The 20,022-nt window shown below is 37.5% G+C and overlaps 1 protein-coding gene across 20 annotated transcripts in view; it reads right to left on the bottom strand.

Moving 5' to 3' along the window:
* Positions 1-20,022, bottom strand: part of Ppip5k2 (diphosphoinositol pentakisphosphate kinase 2) — a 58,877-nt gene that overhangs the window by 23,076 nt on the left and 15,779 nt on the right. For 14 of the 20 annotated variants that reach the window (XM_050153443.1, XM_050153454.1, XM_050153441.1 and 11 more), the window contains 15 exons: positions 19,499-19,620; positions 17,825-17,926; positions 16,798-16,884; positions 15,858-15,937; positions 15,654-15,759; positions 14,315-14,400; positions 11,717-11,842; positions 11,474-11,595; positions 11,045-11,227; positions 7,054-7,195; positions 6,002-6,225; positions 3,144-3,271; positions 2,368-2,482; positions 508-615; positions 304-420 (listed from right to left, as the gene is read on the bottom strand). In XM_050153443.1, coding sequence (XP_050009400.1) covers positions 304-420; positions 508-615; positions 2,368-2,482; positions 3,144-3,271; positions 6,002-6,225; positions 7,054-7,195; positions 11,045-11,227; positions 11,474-11,595; positions 11,717-11,842; positions 14,315-14,400; positions 15,654-15,759; positions 15,858-15,937; positions 16,798-16,884; positions 17,825-17,926; positions 19,499-19,620 — 1,848 coding nt within the window. The remainder of the gene's footprint in view (positions 1-303; positions 421-507; positions 616-2,367; positions 2,483-3,143; positions 3,272-6,001; positions 6,226-7,053; positions 7,196-11,044; positions 11,228-11,473; positions 11,596-11,716; positions 11,843-14,314; positions 14,401-15,653; positions 15,760-15,857; positions 15,938-16,797; positions 16,885-17,824; positions 17,927-19,498; positions 19,621-20,022) is intronic. The other 6 variants (XM_050153442.1, XM_050153446.1, XM_050153453.1 and 3 more) reach the window with 1 other exon arrangement.

Below are 20,022 nucleotides of genomic sequence, written 5' to 3'. Positions count from 1 at the left end.
GCATGCAACCATCTCTGAGTACCATGCCATGTGCATGATGCCCACAGAGGCCAGAAAGAGCCTCATGTCTGCCTGAAAGTGGAGGTATAGACATATGAGCCACCATCTAGGTGCTGGGAGTAGTATCTGTAGTCAATGAAGGAACAGGGAGTACTCGACTGCTGAGCCTTCTCTCCAGGTCCCGCCGATAATTCTTAAAAGCTGAAAAATTTCCCCTACTAGTTGATATGAAAATTATTATAAAGCAATGCATGAAAGTCTAGAGCTGTGGTAACCGTGCACCGAGAGCCCCATCTTCATTACCTCTCTGGAAGCTGGCCGATACCCATAGCCAGACGGTAAATTCTTATCTTCTTCACAGCCTTTGGCTCCGGGACTAAAATGTAATTCAACATGAAAGCGTTCCTCAGAGGAAAGATCCTGAAACATATGAAGGAACACTTGCACAGTGGGGAACACCAAGTGTCTGCTCTCGCTGGTCACTTGAACACATCACGAGCCCATTACCTTGTTGGGGTCCTCATAAAGCATGATGACAATCTGCGTCATGTAGTTGAGCTCATTGACAACGTTTAAGTAATCCATAGCTCGCTTCCACTGCTCATCCTTTGAGTCCTGAACGAAAGGTCTAGGGTCAGTATTTCTATAGCCTTTCACATGAAAGTCACTTTATCCCCATTGTGATAGCTTATTTAGTACTGATGTCACCACACGTGTCAGGGGAATAGAAAAACTATTTGTAAAATTTATTACATATAAGATAATTCAAACTTTCAGAGTGAGTTCTTCAAGACAATTTACACAAAGAAAGAAAACCTCTTGAAATATAACATATGCTACTGAGTTTTGAGGGTAAGGACCAGCTTTTTTAACCTTGTAAGTCTGAAAGCGCCTAGCAGAGTGTTCTGCCTCATAACACAGAATATTATCATCCAAGATTATCACTTCTCTCTCCAACATATTATATATAGTTCAAGTATGCAGCATATGCTTAACAAAAAATACCCCCTAAAGGGATTCTAAAATAATCAGCATGAGGAGACATACATAAATCATTTGATCTTATCACCTCCGTCATCATCTCTCCATCTTACTTTAGAGATTCAATCTTTACACATATAACCTATCAGAGTTGAAAAGGATCATAAGAGAATGAGAACACTCAAGACAGAACACTCTATTTGAAAGGAGGAAAGAACTCCAAGCACAAGGTCTGTGTAAAGTCAGCATGTCAATGTATAAACCCTCCAAACACCACAGAAAAGGTTCCTTCCTTGTCCATTTATAACAAACATTACAAATATGTGAAAATACTCAATAGTTTCCTTATAAACCCTTTCAATCACAGTAAGGTTGCAGATAGTGAATTACCCAACAAGCTCTAGTCCAACTGCAGGGTCTTACTCAAGCTGCATCATCTCTAACAGTGCCCTTACCATTTCCCCCAGATTCCCTTGTCTATCCTTTGTCCACAAAGCAGCAACAGCCACCGACCTCTGCTTAAAACCCTCTGAGAACACAAACCACACGGGCTAGACTTGTGCTGCAGCACAAGCTTCCTGTTCTTCCTTGTATCCCTCATGCATGCTTGACATGTTAGAGATGCAGCTGTTATTCTCAAAGTCATAGCATTACCACCACTGGCTCTATACCTTCTTCTGTAGCTAAGTTAGGGTCTTGCTCACTTATTCTAGCCCTTATTAAGGCTCTTCCAACCCACATGTGTAGGCAAAGATGACACTTTTACTATTTCTTGCTACTTTCTGAAAGGAGTTAGTAAACCTAGGGTCTCGCACATGCTAGACAAGCCCGTACAACTGAGCTATTGCCCAAGCCCTCTTTGTGTACAGAGACTAAAGGGTCTGGTCAAGCCATTTAAAGCCAATGCCTCTGTTTCTTCATGGCAGTAGACATTTGAACAGTGCACTAAGATATGAGCCAGCTGTTTCCACACTGCCTGTATCACAGCCATAAGTCTACTCATCTGTATCTTCCTTACTGTGGTGGTCTGCACCCTTTCAAGATGTAAGTGAGAACAAAGCTGTCCTCTGTAAGTTGGCAGGTGCACTGCTGGAGCAGCAGCATAGAAGAGGCTGGCATAAGACTGTGGCTTTCATTAGCCTCGCAGGAGTTATTGATCATGTCTAATTTATCATATGATTCATTACCGAAGGAAGGTACATATGTTTATATGCCCCAAGCCCAGTAAAATGCTTAGTACAGACTAGTATATCCTCAAGCAAAGTTGATAAATCACAAAAATAGAGTAAATTATAATGAACAGTTAAAAAAAAAATTAGCTAATGATCTGAGTATAAACTCTCAAGAACAGTATTTGTCAGTTAGATTGAAATAGCCCATACTTACATCACACAATGCACCATAGCGAAGAATGGATAGTAAGGAATGCACATGGCTTTCACTAGTAAAATATAACCTGGTACGGACATGACGCTCAGGAGACAGAACACCTCTGGAATACCTAAAGTCAGAGCAGATTTTATGGAAATTAATCATCTCAGAATCAAAACCCCATAATAAATAAATCTATCATTCTTCAAACCACAACTGAGAGTTACTTCTAATCAGAACAAAAAACATACTAGACCCTCTGAGAATAATAAAAAGAAAGCAAAAAAAAAAAAAAAAAGAAAGAAAACATAAAAGAGCATTACTTAAGTTCACTGGAAAGAGATCAATTTAGTTCCTCTAGTAACAATAACTAATAAAAAGATAACGCTGGCCTATGGGGTTCACACAATTTAAAACAGATAATTGGTGAAAAGTATCTTCCTAAACCCTTCACCTTGTTCTTTTCCATACTGGCCCCACACAAAATCTTGGTTGAGATGGGCATGGGATATGGTGACTATAATACCAGTATATGGGTAAAGGCTAGATAGATTGCTACACTGAGGTCACTATCCCAGAGACGTAGGTTGGTAATAGATCATATGCCTATGGCATGCTTAAGTCTGCTCCCCCATCACAGGTAATCAATAGGACTATCTAGGTAATCCTATCTCCATAAGATATCAAGTGATACACTCTTGATTTCTGTATAAAAGCACCAGCAAGTACTTTAGATTTGAAATACACAAAACCAGATGCATATAGTCTGAACAACTGGTCCAGTCTCTTACACAGGGTGGAGCTTGTTTACAGTGTCATCGTCTTGTGTCCTCTGAAGGTCTGAACGGATTTTTCTCACTAAAGGAGTACAGTAGCCTTTGGCAATCTCCAGTTTTTCAGCTTTAGTTATACCATACTCCTAAGCAGGAAAAAAAAAAAAAAAAAAANTGAAAAAAAAAAAAAATCAACAAATGCATTCCTGAAGTAAAGAACTCTAGTGAGACACAAGCATTACGTTTACCCTCTTAGTACATTAGACAATTCTTAGCTTGCATTTTTTGCAACTACAAATATATTCTTTTCATACTAGCATGTGTAGTTATAAGACTTTATGGTGGAACTGAAAAAGCAGAGGGAAGTATGCATGGGCGAATATAAGCTTTATGACTAGCCAAGTTTCATCATAAGGTTTTAAATACAACAATTTTAAGTCAAAAATAAATTGAGGTCAGAGGATTTTTGTTTTGCTTTAACCAAAAACGTAAGTAATTACCAATAAAAGAAGTGAAACTAAAATCATTCTAATATCAACGTTCAAAAAGTCTAACAGATTTTTCTAAAAAAAAAAAAAAAAAAAAAGCCTCTGGCTAGCCTGAAATGGGAGTGTATGTGTTTATTTCCAGCAGCTGGGAGGCAGAGGCAGGTGGATCTGTGAGTTCAGGGCCAGCCTGATCTATATAGAGTTACAAACTAGCTAGGATCACAACATGATCTCAAAGAAAAAAAAAAAATTCTCAAAAAAAAAAAAAATCAGTAACAACAGCAACAAAAGAAACAAGCCTTTGTCTAATATTACTCAGGTTTAAACTAGTGGTAAGCAAAGCTGAGATAAAATAATAAATAAAATTTGTCATCTATAACCACTACGGGTTAATTAGATTTATAAAGAATTAATGCAATGTAAAATATTAAGAAAGCAAGTTAATTGCAACAAGGTTTAATGAATGACATCCTTCAAAATCACGTATTAGAAAGTGGTCTGAAATCTAAATGGAACATCTGGTCTACTATTAATGACTAGCGTGATGCAGCAGTAGCGTGAATGCCATGGAGACGCAGCGCTTTGAGATTGCCTTTAAAGGTGTGTGTGCAAGATGAAGCTCTCCAACTGGGCCAAAAGCCTGTGGATGGCCTGACCATAGGAGAAAACCTTGCACTATTTTTCTACTAAATAGACACAATATTAAACTCCCTTCTCAATTCTTATCTTGATATTCATCAATTAATATAGCTCTCAATACTCCTCAGCTGAGCTCAACTGTCGTAGATAGCAGGTCAAAACTCCAGCACGGATTGGGGAGAGGCTCATTGAGCCAGCCCTGTCTAAGGAGCTATTGGCAACTGGTGACTGCTAGGGAAGAGAGAGTCAGACTTCAGGACTTGGGTCCTAAGAAGCTACTTGCGCTCCAAGTAGATGGCCCCACACCCACGTGCATACAAGCAGTGCTAACCGGAACCAGTGGGAAGGTTTTAAAAGGAGAGCATATGAAACTGGATAGAAAAGTGGTGAGGTATTGGGGAAATTGATGAAGATGATTGGAAATTAGACTTTTTTAAAATGCATGTATGAATATTAAATAAAACTTTAAAAACTCTGGTTTGTAAAGAAGGCAAGAGGGGAACCGGCAAAAGGAAGGAGCACAGTGGGGACCCAGGCAGAAAGGTAGGGGAATGTGGGAGATGGAGGAAACTATCAAACCTCCTCCGTACGGGATCATTCTGGGACATTTCTACTAAGCGAAAAATCCTCAATGATTCAGATGGCAAACCCCACCATACATAAGAGATCTTAAAAGTCCATGACAGTAATAAATAACAAAAATGTCTATTTAATACAGAGTAATACAGAAAGGTCACTTGCTGCACTTTGATTGTTTTGTTTTTGATCAACTTGATAACAGTTGGAAACATCTGAGGAGCGGGAACTACAACTGAGTAAGTAAATGCCTCCAACAGTCTGGCCTGCAGGGCATATTATAATGGATGATTGATGTAGAATAGTGCAACTATCAAGGGTGCTGCCATCCCTTGGCAGTTGGTCCTGGGGTATATAAGAAAGCAAACTAGCAAGCCCACAAGCAGTGTTCCTCCATGGTCTAGGCTCCAGTTCCTGCCTCCAGGTTTCTGCCCTACTTAAGCTCCTGCTCTGACTTTGTTCAAAGGACTGTGGCTGATAAGTGACAAACAGATCTTTCCTCCCCAAGTTGCTTTCTGCTAGTGTTTTATCCTATCAACAGAAATCAGACTAAGAAATGAATTAAACTAAGTTAGCTTTCTCTCTCTCTCTCTCTCTCTCTCTCTCTCTCTCTCTCTCTCTCTCTCTCTCTTTTTTTTTTTTTTTTACCGGAGACAGACAGGGTTTCTCTGTAGCTTTAGAGCCTGTCCTGGAACTAGCTCTTGTAGACCAGGCTGGCCTCAAACTCACAGAGATTTGCCTGTTTCTGCCTCCCAAGTGCTGGGATTAAAAACATGTGCCACCACCATATGGTGCACTAAGGTTTCTAAATTCAGTCAATAAATCTTAATATAATGGCTTAATATATATAAACACAAAGGTATATAGACATAAATTAAATGTATTAGCAAATTAAAGGAAAACGCTGGAATAAAAATAATCAAGAATAAAATAGTTTGAAATTTGATTTAGCAAGGTATAATGAAATTTTCATACACTGCTAATCTTGGTAAGAAACAGAGTTCTAGTTATAAAAGTGTAAAATATGTAAAAAGGCAGTGAAAGAAATGAGAGTCTAGGTTTCCAAATAAAAAGTTAGTTTGTTGGGTTCCACGCATACCAATCAGTCAATGAGAGTAATAGCAACAATAATGAGAATTTTGATGACTAACATATAGTCAGACAGTGACTTACCTGAGGGATAACGATGTCTGCCAATGCCTTTGACAGTCTGTAGAGTTCCATTGTATTTTCTAACTTCAAGGAACCATTGTGCTGAACATCGTATTTGATGCAGTCATATATGTCAGGGATTTTACTAATATCATATCTTCCATTCTTTGTTTTAAAGTCTTTCTCCAGCTTGGACCATCTTCGCAGCATAAGTTCCAGAGTCTCACTATGGTACAGCTGAATATCTAAAACAACATACAATTTTTAGTATGTCCAACTTAAAAATCTGCTAAGTAACATATCTTAAAGTTTACTAGTATTCCCTGAAGCTTTCTCTGGCCTAGGATTCCTTATTCTTCTTGTTCAGCCTCTCTAGTGCTGTGATAACTATGTGCCGCCATGACTGGTTCCCTATAATTAGAAAACTTTATAAAGAAAAAGACTATATAAGAAGCTAGAAAGTACTGCTATCCACATATACCACATACACTGGATTGTTGCAGGCTTGGGTAAGTACTTAGTCTAAGCACTTGGATTAGGAGCCTGATTCAATTATGAAATCTTTTACATATGTTACAGATTTTGATACCAAGAATTACAGCAAAACTCCTTGAATTAATATGCTTTCTATTCTAAAATTTAAATACTTTACTTTTCTAAGTTCCTATAACTAAACAGAATAGGAGATTGTATTTGTATGAAATAGTCTTAAATATTAAGAGTAGTATGAATGAACCATTTCTATCACCAAGAAATCTAAAATGTCAACAATTTCCAACTAACCTTGTAACCAGTTTTCTGCTGCTTTTGATGCTACCTATTCTTTGCTTAAATACCTAGGAATGCTAAACAACTCGATAATCAAATAAAAGTATTTTACTGTCTTTTTCTTACTATCATGGATAAAATGACCCTAACCTAGCTATTATTCCTTGCAGGATAGATACACTAATTCATACTACAACCAAAACTGAAATAAGAGACTTGGAATCATAATATTACACCTTATTTTAAATGTTTACCAAAAAAAATGACAGCACTTTCTGTCTTACATTCTAAGAAAAAATATTTACCTGATGATTTGGGATCTTCCATACGATGTCTGATTTGAGAAGTCAAACTTTGAATCAAGGAATATACTTTGTCACAGGTTTTCACTGGGTTTTTAATTAAATGCATTGACTTGATAACAGAAATGCTTCCAGATGGAGTAAGCTATAAATGAATAAGATAAGTGTTTTCTAAATGGTTATGTACCATTATCCGAGAGAACAAATATAGACCTTTCCACAGCTGGGAAAATAATTACATTCTATACACTAAGAGATTTAGCATATAGTAATATGATCTGTATGTTAAAAAAGGGGTATGAAAGTTTCAGAATTTCATGCTGAAACAATATTAAACTTTAACTAAAATTAGATTACCTTCAGAAAAAAATCAGAAGTACTCTAAATTAAAGGATGAGATTCGATGAGAATTTGATGATTGCTATTATGTGCAAATATGGTTCTAACCACTTGACATATACCTACATCTAATTATACTAGGCATTTATAATCATCATCATCTTTCCCCTGTGAGTTAATGAGGTGAAGTAATTTGCTTAGATGAAGTATCTAGCATAAGAAGGAACAGGATTCAATCATAGAAAGGCTGCATGCAGAACTCATACTATTAACCTCTATGCTACGAGACTTTGTTAAAAAGGTTTTTTTTTCCAATTCAACGAAAGCCAATAATCAGTAGTGATTATAAATTCAACTTTTAACATTTACCTTGGCAAGGTATTTAGCCAAGTGTAGTAGGTTTCTACAAATACAAAAAATGCAAAGAGAAATTGCAGTTTAGATTATAGCGGTCTAGGTTTTTTTTTGACCAATGTAACTGCTGGAGGTAAGTGAAAACTCCATGGAGAAAAGCTGTTTTTATTCTTTACAGCACCAAAAGACAACAAAGTCTAAAAGAATTATAAAAGCAAAACTAAATGGCCAGTGATGAAGAACTTGAGCCTGATGTTAAAAGACAAAGGTTTGGTTTCTCTGTATTGGAAATATTTGTTGATTCTAAAGAGATTCTGAGGAGAAATCTAATATTGCTGAACTAAGAGCACCAGGCTCAAAATGCAGTCCCGGTTTCACAAAGGTAAATGTATGGTAAACAGTCTGTATGTAGGAGTCAAGAAAGAAAGGATGCATTAGAGGCAAACCAGGCCAAGCAACAGATTACAGATCAGTCAGTTAACTGGGTGGCTAAGAAAAATGTGTTTGTTAAACAGATTTAAAGAAATCCAGGATGATTTGCTCAGATGTATAGAAGGAACAAATAAAAATAAAGAAGATAAAGTTATCTCAAAATCAACTTATTTCCATCAACAAAATCTTACAGTACATGAACAAAAAAGCTTGAGATAGGCTGGAGTTGGCTCAGCAGTTAGGAGCACTGGCTTCTCTTTCAGAAGACCAAAGTTCAATTTCTAACATTCACATGCAGCTTTTACAACATTCCACTAAGCCCAGTTCCAGGGCATCAAGCACCCTCTTCTGGCCTCTGCAGGCACCAGGCACACAACTGGTACAGAAACATATGCAGGCAAAACACTCTTTTTTGTATGTAAAAACAATAAAATAAATAAGTTTAAATTTTTAAAAGAAGCTGGACAGGCTTTAGCTAGCAAAAGCAACAGAGAGAGATAGACTAAGAATATCAAATAAATAAAATCACAGTGGAAATGGAGACACTTAGACTAGAGATATAAAATTCACTAGGGAGTATTATGAAAAATCATGCACATAATCTATAAATCCCAGAGTGGGATAAGCTTCAGATACATAATATCTATCAAAATGGAGTCATAAAAACACAGGAAACCTGAAGCAAACAATAGTGAGTAACACCTTCTCAAGGAATGAGCACTGGCAGCTCTGTGCCACTGTTAAGGCGGTATGCAGAACACGTGCGCTGGGCTGTATGAGTCATTCCGTGAGAGGGAAAAAGAAGACTTCCCTAGAGATTCCTGATGCGTAGTCAAACATCAAAGAGTATCACACAGAAACTACACAACAGGTCTCAAATGAGTAGCTGGTATAACTAAAGCAGCCACTAAGGCAGCCACACAAAAGAGGCTAAGAACGTCATGATGGAAGCCATAGGAGCCATAGCAGAAAAGACACTGGCAAGGCAGGTAGAAAACTGTTGTTCTGTTATATTACAAATGTGTCTATATTATTGACATAATCAAGAACACTAATTAATCCAATATTTAGGAGACCACATGGTTATGGTAATAGGGTCTCATGAGTCAGATTTTGATTTGTAAGTATTCACTCTGAATATTTCAGATATGAGAAGATCAGAAAAATTTCTACAGATCTTCAGTGCATAAGCCATATTCAAAAGGTGAAATGTCTCTTAAGAAAAAGAAAAAGCACTTTATTATTGATTGTTGTTTGAATTTATGAGAGCAAAGATGTTAAACAGAGAAATATGGCAAAAAAAGACAGTGTGTGATAAAACTTTAAATTATAGCTAAACCTTCTTAACTGTGATCATTTGCATAAAATACAATTTTTACTATAGTATAATAGTAAAAATTATAACCTATTAAAAGTGTCAATTTAAGCTGTAAAAAAAAAATACAAGTAGGAACAAAAATCTCCCAAGTAAGAGATGTTTTAACACTCGAAACTGTTACTGCTCAGTTCTATCTAGATTTTAAAATGACACCAATTCATCTCAAATTATCCCACAAACACTGAAAAGGAAAGAGACATTCCAAATTCCTCCACAAGATCAGCATTTACCTGATATCAAGACCCAACAAGGAAGAAGGAAAGAAGGGGCAAGGAAAGGGAAGCAGAACAAGGCAGGGAGGAAAGGATTTACAGATCTATATCCCTGATAAATAAACACAAAACTCCTCGGTAAAACCTGGCAACAAGCACAACGTTACATGAGGAAGATTATATGTCATTATGACATTCTTAGGTGAGACTTATCCTAAGGGTGTGATGGAGGGTCAGTACACATGAACACTGAACACCACCACACATCGGCCTAATGTTCATCTCAGTAGGGGAAGAAAAGCATCCAAAAAAAGAGATATAGGAGGGTTTGGGCAGAGGAAAGGGAAGGGGAAATCAAGTCATTATAAAATAATCTCAAAAAAATTAAATCAGTAATAAAAATTAAATAATCTTTAAAAAGAAAATCTCTGTGATTTGGGTACTAAAGGAACTTGTTTTAACACACTAAAGGCTTGTGCATGATTAACTTAGCCAGCATCAAACTGACCAGGGAAAAGCTCAAAGTGTCTCCTCTAAGAGCTAGAAGAGGGAGGTAACCCCTGTGCCACCATCAGCCAGCGCAGTCCCGGGAGTCTTAGCCCGAGCAATTAGGTGAGAGAAAAAAAGTAAAATGTGAGCTCCAAAATTACCTTTCTTGTAGATTACATTATTCTATAGACAGAAAAATCCAAGATACTATCCATGAAGCCAGGTATAGAAATGAATTGTGTCAGCAAGCTCAAGTGTTTTGAAGCTGAATTCGTCATGTCAAGAAAAAGAATGAAAATCAAACTCCGAGAAACTCAAAAGCTTGTTAGGCCTGATACATTCAGTAATGCTGCAGGACAGAGTCAGTAACCAGGAGCATTCTTGTGTTATAATAACAGTGTTTAAGGATAAAACTAAGAAAGGGGAAAGGAGCTGAGGGTGAACATCATTTCTGTCTCTTGACTGTGAATGCAGTGTGCTCAGCAGCCTCAGCCTCCAGCTGCTGCATCATCTCTACCACGATGGGCTGTAACTTTGAACTGTGGACCAAATTAAACCTTTTCCTCCTTAAATCGCTTGTATTCAGACATTTGATCATAGCAACAGGAAAAGTAACCTCAACATGCTCAAGAAACCTAAAATATTTATTATGTCGTTCTTTACACAAAAAAAATACCGGTACCTCAAACAGACGACTCTAAAGCAAAGATTACTAATGACCTGTGGAAATACCAAGAGCACAGATGAATTTCACAAACTCCAGGTGAGCCAAGAGCCTGCTGGGACCTACCTTTTCATAGTCCTCGGCTGTAAAATCTCGGTCTTTCTGAAGTATTTCATGAAGCCTTGCTTTCACACGCTGCTGACAATTACTCAAAGAGTCGCTGTCGCTGTCCAAGAGGCCGTTCATATTTGCGCTTTTCACCATCTGAACAAGAATGGGGGTAAGCTCTCCTTCTAGAGCCAACAGACCCTAAGTACAAAAAAAAAATTTTTAAAAAGTCAATGGTTTAAACATATGTAAAGTAACAAGCCATCACAGTAATTTTATGAAATGCTGTATCTCATCATGCATAAGCTACTCATCACATATTAACTTTACTAACATCATATTTCATCTTTGTCAGTAATGGCTTTAATTGCAATTAAAATACTGACTTGGTACAAGTCTCCAAGAAATAGTTGATAAAAATTATAATAAGTATAAAGCTGTCTCTACCTTTGCAAAAGCAGCCGCAGTCATCTGGACCCGCCCTTCATCAGAGGCATAGATTTTGAGGTCATGTCGGTAGGTGCTATGCAATCGGAGTAAGCCACAACCCGGAAATCCTGCATAATCTCCTGAAAATAAGGCCTCAAATCACTTAAGCTATATGCCTGCTTTGTTGTAGTTCTGCAAATGTTTAATGAGACCACAAGGTAGAAGCCAAGGGTCCAGCCTTAATCAAATTATAGCACTTACCTTGACCTCCAGGGTACATACACCTAAAGGCTCTTCCCAGCTCTTCAGCCTGAACTCTGCCCGCTGGAGTTAGTTCTCCTCCCCATTTTAGAACCAAAAGTAAGGACGGCTCCTCTCTTCGGTTATCTAAAAAGAAGAGAGTGATAAAACAAATGTTCACCTTGTTTCATTCAAGCAAATGTTAAAACATTTATCTCAGTCTTAATATTTACTCTGGGCTCTGTTTTTTTAAGTGGAATTTGGCCCATATGCAAATCATTTTATTCTCTAAATGTGCCTCGGTATGGACTGCAGCTTCCTTCAGGAGTGCCCTTTGCTCTTCCAGGAGCTTTAAAGTCTCCTTCAGTCAGTTAGGAAGTAGGTCTCCATGTCCTGCAGAGAACCATTCTCTCGCCCTCCCTGCTCTGCTCACAATTTTCACAGCACATTTAACTCACTTAGTTGTAAGTAAAAGGTGCTCTGAAATAACCCTGAGGAGTTGCAAAATAATAAAACATATTTCTTACTTAAAATTGAAAAAAATTGAAACCTACTTTTATGAGATTACTTGTAGGGGAAATGGGACAAGATAGGGCTCCTTAGGGAAGAGGAGGGAAATAAATACAGAATGTGGTTGCAGGAAGAAAAGGGGAACTAACAGAACACAAGTGACCTGACGAGAAAATGAGGCGCTCCTTAGTGATGCAGGAGGGAGGTAAACATAGATGAAGGAGGGAAGTGGATAAATAATGAAAAGGCTATCTGAAAAAGCCACAATCATACTACTATTTACCACTACCCCCAACATAGGCCTATAATGCAAGTAATTTCTTACATAGATAAATATATATAGTTTTAATGAACTTTTCTCATCTGGGCTGACAATGCTCCCTCCAAGAGCCAAAGATCACCTAAAAACCCTCAATATCAGACATGAGAAGCCCTCTTTTGAGTCGCTGGCCGAGGCTCTCCAGGGAACTCCCAAAATGCACAGCCTAATAAGTGTCTTGGGTCACTCTCAGAGGTGGACGATAAATCCTTATTGCTTAAGACACCATGCACTTCAGATGCAGGGCATAGAAACCCTTTGGCTGGAACTGACCTGAAAGACTCTTCCTTTCTTCACTTTTAAAAAAAAAAAAATTATTTATTTATTATGTATACAATGTTCTGTCTATGTGTATGTCTGCAGGCCAGAAGAGGGTGCCAGACCTCATTACAGATGGTTGTGAGGCACCGTGTGGTTGCTTGGAATTGAACTCAGGACCTTTGGAAGAGCAGGCAATGCTCTTAACCGCTGAGCCATCTCTCCAGCCCTGAAAGACTCTTCCTTAAGAACTCGCTTTTATGGTACAAGAAGGCCATGTAAGCCTCCAAAGAAGGGAAGCACCCAACAGTCTCATGACACTGTGACACCTACGATCCACATCAATGACTGGCATAGCACAATAACCCTAAGGTGCAGTAGTGGCCATGCATACCTTGGTGGTAACCAACACCTCTCTAATTGTACTTAAAACAAGCTCAACAAGAGGGATACCATGCCTAATACTGGGAATAGCTAACTACTCAGTGCTAATGAAATTATGGTTATTGGAGGAGAATCTCCAAGCGCTAATTTACCATAACAGCATAAACGACCAATCTATAAACATCTGTCCTTAAACCTATAGACAACTGCAGTCCTTACCCCCATCAAGGAAACTTTTCTTTGCAACAGATGGAAGCCACTACAAAAACCCACAACCAATCGAAAGGCAGAGTTGTGGAGCTCACTCCCGAAGGATACATCTACAAAATACTCCCACACCAAAGGCAATATTGTAGAAGAGGGGCCAGGAAGATTGTCAGAGCCAGAGGCTCAGGGAGTTTCCTAGGATACTGTGTCTCCAGTAACAGCAGAAGCCACGCCCATAAAGTCTCAAAAACAAGGCTGCCCCAACCTAGGCTAAAGAGAGATGACACAAAGGAACACACAAAACTGGATGAGAAAAAGCCCAGGGCCTCAACCCTACACAGAGATCGACCGATAACTAAGTGAGGCTGGGAGCGGGAGGAGAGGATCTTCCCGAGAAACTAAATGGCTAGCCATAAAAACATGCATACAAGTAACATCATATGGCCTGAACAGTTTATATTTAATAAAAAAAAAAAAGAGGCCAAGAATTTGAAGGGTAGGGGAATGGATATTTGAGATGGTTTGAAGGGAAGAAATGTTGTAATTAAGTTATAATTTCAAAAATAAACCAAAAATATCTTTATTTAAAGGACAGAAGCATAGTTAACAAAATTACTCATCTTAGTTATTTTTTTTTAATGTTTCTTTTTTTTTTAAATATTTATTTATTATGTATACAATATTCTGTCTGTATGCCTGAAGGCCAGAAGAGTGCGCCAGGTGGTTGTGAGCCACCATGTGGTTGCTGGGAATTGAACTCACGACCTTTGGAAGAGCAGGCAATGCTCTTAACCACTGAGCCATCTCTCCAGCCCTCTCTTAGTTATTTTTTATGCAGCACACAAATCCCAAAGGCTACTGAGCAGGAAATAGCCCAAGTTAGCAACATAGAGTAAGTCATTACATACATATAATTGCAATAGGCATTAAAAATTATATACCTTCCTCCTCACTGGACGTTTTAGGACAGCCATGAGGGAGATAGGTCAATTGGACCTTACGATTTATTCCAGAAAAATGACCATACCTAAAAAAGAAAATGTCAATTGGATTGTAAAATATTAATGAAGTACTGATTGACTTCCATAAGAAAAACAAAAATGTATGGATAAAAACTAATTCTCTTCTACTGCCTTGGTTGAGTCTTCAAAAATACCCTAGCTTAAAAAAAAAAAATGCTTTAGGCTTTAGGTAGAGGAGGTGTACTCCAGGCCCCGCCATCACTCACTGAGGAGCTGCTGCTAGATGGTAGATGTTGGCTTCTGAAGGGGAAGAATTATTCTTGTTTTAGAATATGGGCATGGGCAGGATTCCCATGCTCCCCCAGATACCCCAGGCCCATTGGCATATACAGTCAGCACTAATGGAATTTAATGAAAACACAATGTTGGGAGGGAGATGTGTTAGTGGAGAACGGGGAAATGGGAAGTATATATGATAATATTCCATTATATAGACAAAGGAAATTCTCAAAAATAGAATTAAAATGTTTTAAAATAAAGTACAATTTAAGTATCATTAAATAAAGGATATAGATACATAAATTCATGTAACATTCATAACAGAAATACTGACCAATTTTTGATTGATTGAATGGTTCAAACTGTTGTACCTAAATAAGGCTGAATCTAGGATTCAGTTAGGCAGTGGTCTTCATTCTAAGTATTCCAGAAGGCCCAAGTACAACATTTGCTTTCTTTCTCCTCACCGAAATTAATAGAAAACTAAAGCAGTAATAATCAATATAATATATTGTCAGATTAGAGTTTCAGTTTTCTCCAGTTGTACCAATAAGAACACACTGAAAGAAATAAAACTGATGACTAGTTTTATTTTATAGCAACTTGATACAAGCTAGAGTCTTCTGAAGGTAAGGAACTTCAGTTGAGAAAAATGCCTCCCTAAGATTGGGCTGTAAGCAAGCCTACAGGTCATACTCTTAATTGGTGATTGATGGGGGAGGTCCCGGGCCATTGTGGCTGTTACAACCCTGAGCTGGTGGTCCTGGGTTCTATAAGCAATCAGGCTGAGCAAGCCAGAGAGCAGTCACCCTTGTGGCCTCTGCACTAGCTCCTGCCTATAGGTTCCTGCCTGGTTTGAGTTCCTGGCTTGGTTTCTCTCAATAGACTCTGATTCAGGATCTGTAAGCCATATAAACCCTTTTCTCCCCAAGCTTCTTTTGGTCATAGTGTTTTGTTGCAGCTATAGTAACCCTGACTAGGACAAATGACAATCCCATAAACCTAACAGGAAAACTGAAGTGTGCCAAAAGGTACTCACATCTCTAACACAGTCTTAAGTTGTTCAAGTTTTGACTTGTTTTCTTCAATTTCGGAGTCATTGTTTTGTCCCAGCTCCATAAGAAGCTGCCGTGCAATATCCAGGACTTCCTATGTATGTTAATAAAGAGTTTGAATTTTTATATAATTTCACCATAAAAAATTTAAATTTAATATACACAAAAGCAAATAACAACAACAAAACTTGCCTGTAATTGTTTTGGCTTCTTGAGTTTTAACTTCCCTGACTTATAGCCATCACACTTTTCAAAAAGATCAAAAAACCTTGCAAAAAAAGAAAAGTTAGTCATTTGCAGTCATTAATATTGCTGTGAGGTTGGATATGGTGGTGCACACCCACAACCACAACATTGGACAGGCCTAATAAAACAGACACAGGAATGGAGCTTTAAAGTCTACGCATGTAAGCACCGTGTTTCCTCTGTCACTCAGCCTTAGGTTTCCTCTGCCTCTTCTCCCTGACACAGTGTCATGTTACATATTACCCAGATGACACCTACCTCCTTGGCTCAAATGATCTCCTGTCTCTATCTCTGAAACACAAGTGCATGCACTAGTGGAACCCAGCACACTTGGCATCTGCTCCTCTTTTACCAATAAAACTTAGCACACACCTGACACATCAAACTAACACCCACTATATTATTTTCACGAGTTGGCTTGTGCATCGTGAGATGGAAGCAGCATACAATTAAATACAAAATATTTTCTGTTGTCAGTGCATAATGTATCAATACATACTTAATGGCTCAGGTATTCATATTTTATAATCTCCAAACCAAACAGTGAACAAAGAGAATGGACACTTGGTTTTAGAATGCTGAGATGTTGATGTTTCTCAGAGTACAAAGCAAGAAAATAACAAACTAAGAGTAACTAGTATTTATGATGCCAAATGAAAGGCAGGTTAGACTGACAGTTATAGATACACCCACAATAAATTGTAGGCACTAACACACACAATTACTTTAAATGGGTTTGTATGCATTCACAGGTTTAAATATTTCCATAATCAAAAAGTAGTAGGTAGAAATGCTCTGTCTGATGCATCAATCCAAAGAGCTTCACACCAACAGAAATCCGAAATTACACATGAATAGTAAGTTATTTCTCTTAAGACATACTTTTGATGCCTCACTTCCATTTTCATCTTTTGTTTTGGTGTTCGATCTCCATGCCGTATGACAGCTATGACACATCGAAGTTCCATCCTAAAATGACAAAAAATACCCATGTCCTCATCTCTCTGACATTAAGGGTTTCTTTTGTCTTAATTTTGAAAAGGCAGGTTCTACAAGAAATGAAGAAGCCAGAGAGGAGCTATTCAGATCTACACAGTATTTTTCCTTCTTTACAGATAGTGAGGAATAAAGTCAAAGGACTCTAGCCTGAGCTTTAGTCAATATCTGACTTGTAAGCACTGACTTATCAGCAGAGACTCCATTAAATCAAAGGAACATCAACTCATATGTTGGCTGCTGTATTTATATATTTAGGATATCTCTAAGAAGAAAATTACTTAAAATTTAACTTAGAATAGTGTTTAGTGGTATGCCAGAGTGAAGAGTTATCATTTCAATTCTCAAAGTATGAACCACTGAACACAACATCCCTGAAAGATATTAATAGTCAAAAAATATTCTATGTTGAATAAATTTGAAAGTGTTGCCTCAAAACATAATCAAATACAATTTTCCTCCTAATTAGAACTTTTCAGAATATTTAACAAGTTAATGAGTCTCTAACTTTGTGACAATGAAGCATTCAGTCAAATCACTTGACATTAAACCGAGTGATTTTTCCCTAGCAAAGGCTATCAAACACGTATCGATCTGATTCATTTACCCAAAGATTTACCAAGACAAAAACAAAGCTGTATGATTTCATAAACACCCAGGCACGGATACAGGTTTTAAGTGCCTCTGTACTTGCTCTATCATGTCTCAGGATGTTAAAGTAACCTTGTGAGGTTTAGCTTAGTATACCCTTGGAAAAACTCCCCTATTCCCCCATCTCCTTCAAACCGAGTCATATGAAAATGCACACAGTAATCTAATAATCATTCAGAAATTTACTTTTTACTGTAATAAGACAGACTAATGTGGAAAACCCAGGGAATTTCTGAATGAAAAATTCATAATTGAAACTTACATAGTTCCAGATGTGGTTGGTACAATGGGAATATCTTCAGCTTCTAAGGGTATTGACCAGGGGATGTGAAACTGCGGTGCAAGCTCCCGCATTACAATATTGCTTTAATACCAAGAGAATATTATTAAAAATTAGTTATTTCAAAGACAGAATTGGAATTTAATTATGCCATGATGGAGAAACATAAAATTTAAAGTCAAACTACCTAATAGTTGGTTATATTACATAAAAATTTCGCCAAACCAAATCCTGATCATGAAACCTAAGATAGGCATCTCTATATTGGACAGGCTAATGAAGCACTATGCATTTGTGATTAACTTTTATAGTTGAAGATGAGGGTTGCTTTAATTATATTCGTAATTAGAACTATTTTTTCATTTATGAACTGCCTGTTAAACACCTATTAAGTTATTTTTTCTTTGTGTGCGAGGTACTGAGCAAGGAACCAAGAGCCCTGTTAATAGAGTATTTTTCCACTCATTTACATATCTGACAAACTTACTGTAAATATGATAATTTCTAACAAGTCACTACTATGTTGGAAAGATGTTTTAATAACTGATTTGAGGGGTTGAGAGATTTCTCAGTTGGTAATGTGCTTACCTTCCAAGTATGAGAACTTGAGTTTGAACCACACAGGTCAGTAAAATAAGAAAGGTCGGGCATGGTAGTGTACTTCTGTAACCCCAGTGTTGGAAAGGCAGAGACACACAGATGCCCAGAACTAATAACCCTAGCTCATAGGAGAGTTCCAGGCCAGAGAGGGACCGAGACATCCTATCTCTAGAAAAGTAGACAGAGTAGACAGTACTGAGAATGACACCTAAGGTTGCTCTTTGGCCACCACAAGCACAAGCACACACATGAGCAAGCACTCTCATGAACACAGCCATATACACACAGCACACACAAACTCTCTCCCTCTTTTTCCCTTCTTTTTCTTCTGTTTTCTCTCACTCTCTTACATACACATAATTTATTGTTCTTTTCTTTTTCTTTTTTTTTGGTTTTTTGAGACAGGGTTTCTCTGTGGTTTTGGAGCCTGTCCTGGAACTAGCTCTTGTAGACCAGGCTGGTCTCGAACTCAGAGATTCGCCTGCCTCTGCCTCCCGAGTGCTGAGATTAAAGGCGTGCGCCACCACCGCCCGGCTTTTATTGTTCTTTTCTAAGTCAGCATGTGTTCACACTAGAATTTAGCATGACACATTGCTTTTGGCATCTCTTTGAAATGGCATATAAAAGTGGTATTTCTAATATAATATTTTCTTTTCCATTTATTTGATTATCTTATTAGAACAGCAAGTAACGCAAATGTATAAAGAAGTCATGGAAAAGAAGTCTAAATTTCAATTTTTTTCTGTATTACTGGGGTATTTTATTTCATGAATGTTATTTTATAACATTAAGTAGGTAAAAGAAACATTTCAAATACAATTACGTAGGAAAAATGAAGAAATGTTGTATCTATTAATCCCGTTTTCTATCAAAGTATGATGTAAAATTGTTAGCAGCATATTATCCATTAAGCTGTCCTCACAACCTAATGCACAACCCAGGATCTGGCATAGTTTGGGGTATCTTCTGAATACTGCATATTACTCTAGAGTTATCTAAAAACTTCCATGGCTTACCAGATACACAAACGTGACCAGAAGAAAGGTAAATGCTTACCCAAGTATTTTTGCACAATCGTCATAGTACTTCATGGAATTTTTCACAAAGCTGAAGCCATTGACATCACAGACGTAGGATTGTCCATTAGCACGTAACAAATCAAAGCCACAAACTGTTTGCTATTTAAAACAAGTTAGAAATGTCAAGGGTTCACTGGAACTATTATGATTCAACATTCCAGTCCTTTAATAACGTTATATATTTTAAAGTACCTAACAATATATCATATAAAGTTTTGTTATATAAAAAGAAACCAAGGTTACAAATAATCATAACCTGGAATACTCTGAACACACATTATGTATTCCATGGAATTATTCCCTTACCATAATATTTCCCTTACCATAATAGGCTAATATTAATCTTTGGATTTTTACTACAATAAAACAATTTCTAAGACCAGATTATAGCTTAGAGACTAACATTCTTTACACAAAAGATGTCAAATAACTACCCATAAGTAGTTCTTTTTATTAATAACCAGTAATATAACCAGCTTATGTTAAGAATCTGGGATAGGC

Source organism: Alexandromys fortis, unplaced genomic scaffold, assembly GCF_014885135.2.
Source record: "Alexandromys fortis isolate MF-2015 unplaced genomic scaffold, M_Fortis_MF-2015_v1.1 scaffold_61, whole genome shotgun sequence".
Taxonomy (NCBI): Eukaryota; Metazoa; Chordata; class Mammalia; order Rodentia; family Cricetidae; genus Alexandromys; species Alexandromys fortis.
The sequence above is the reverse complement of the archived record's forward strand: the minus strand, read 5'-3'. Positions and strand labels throughout refer to the sequence as shown.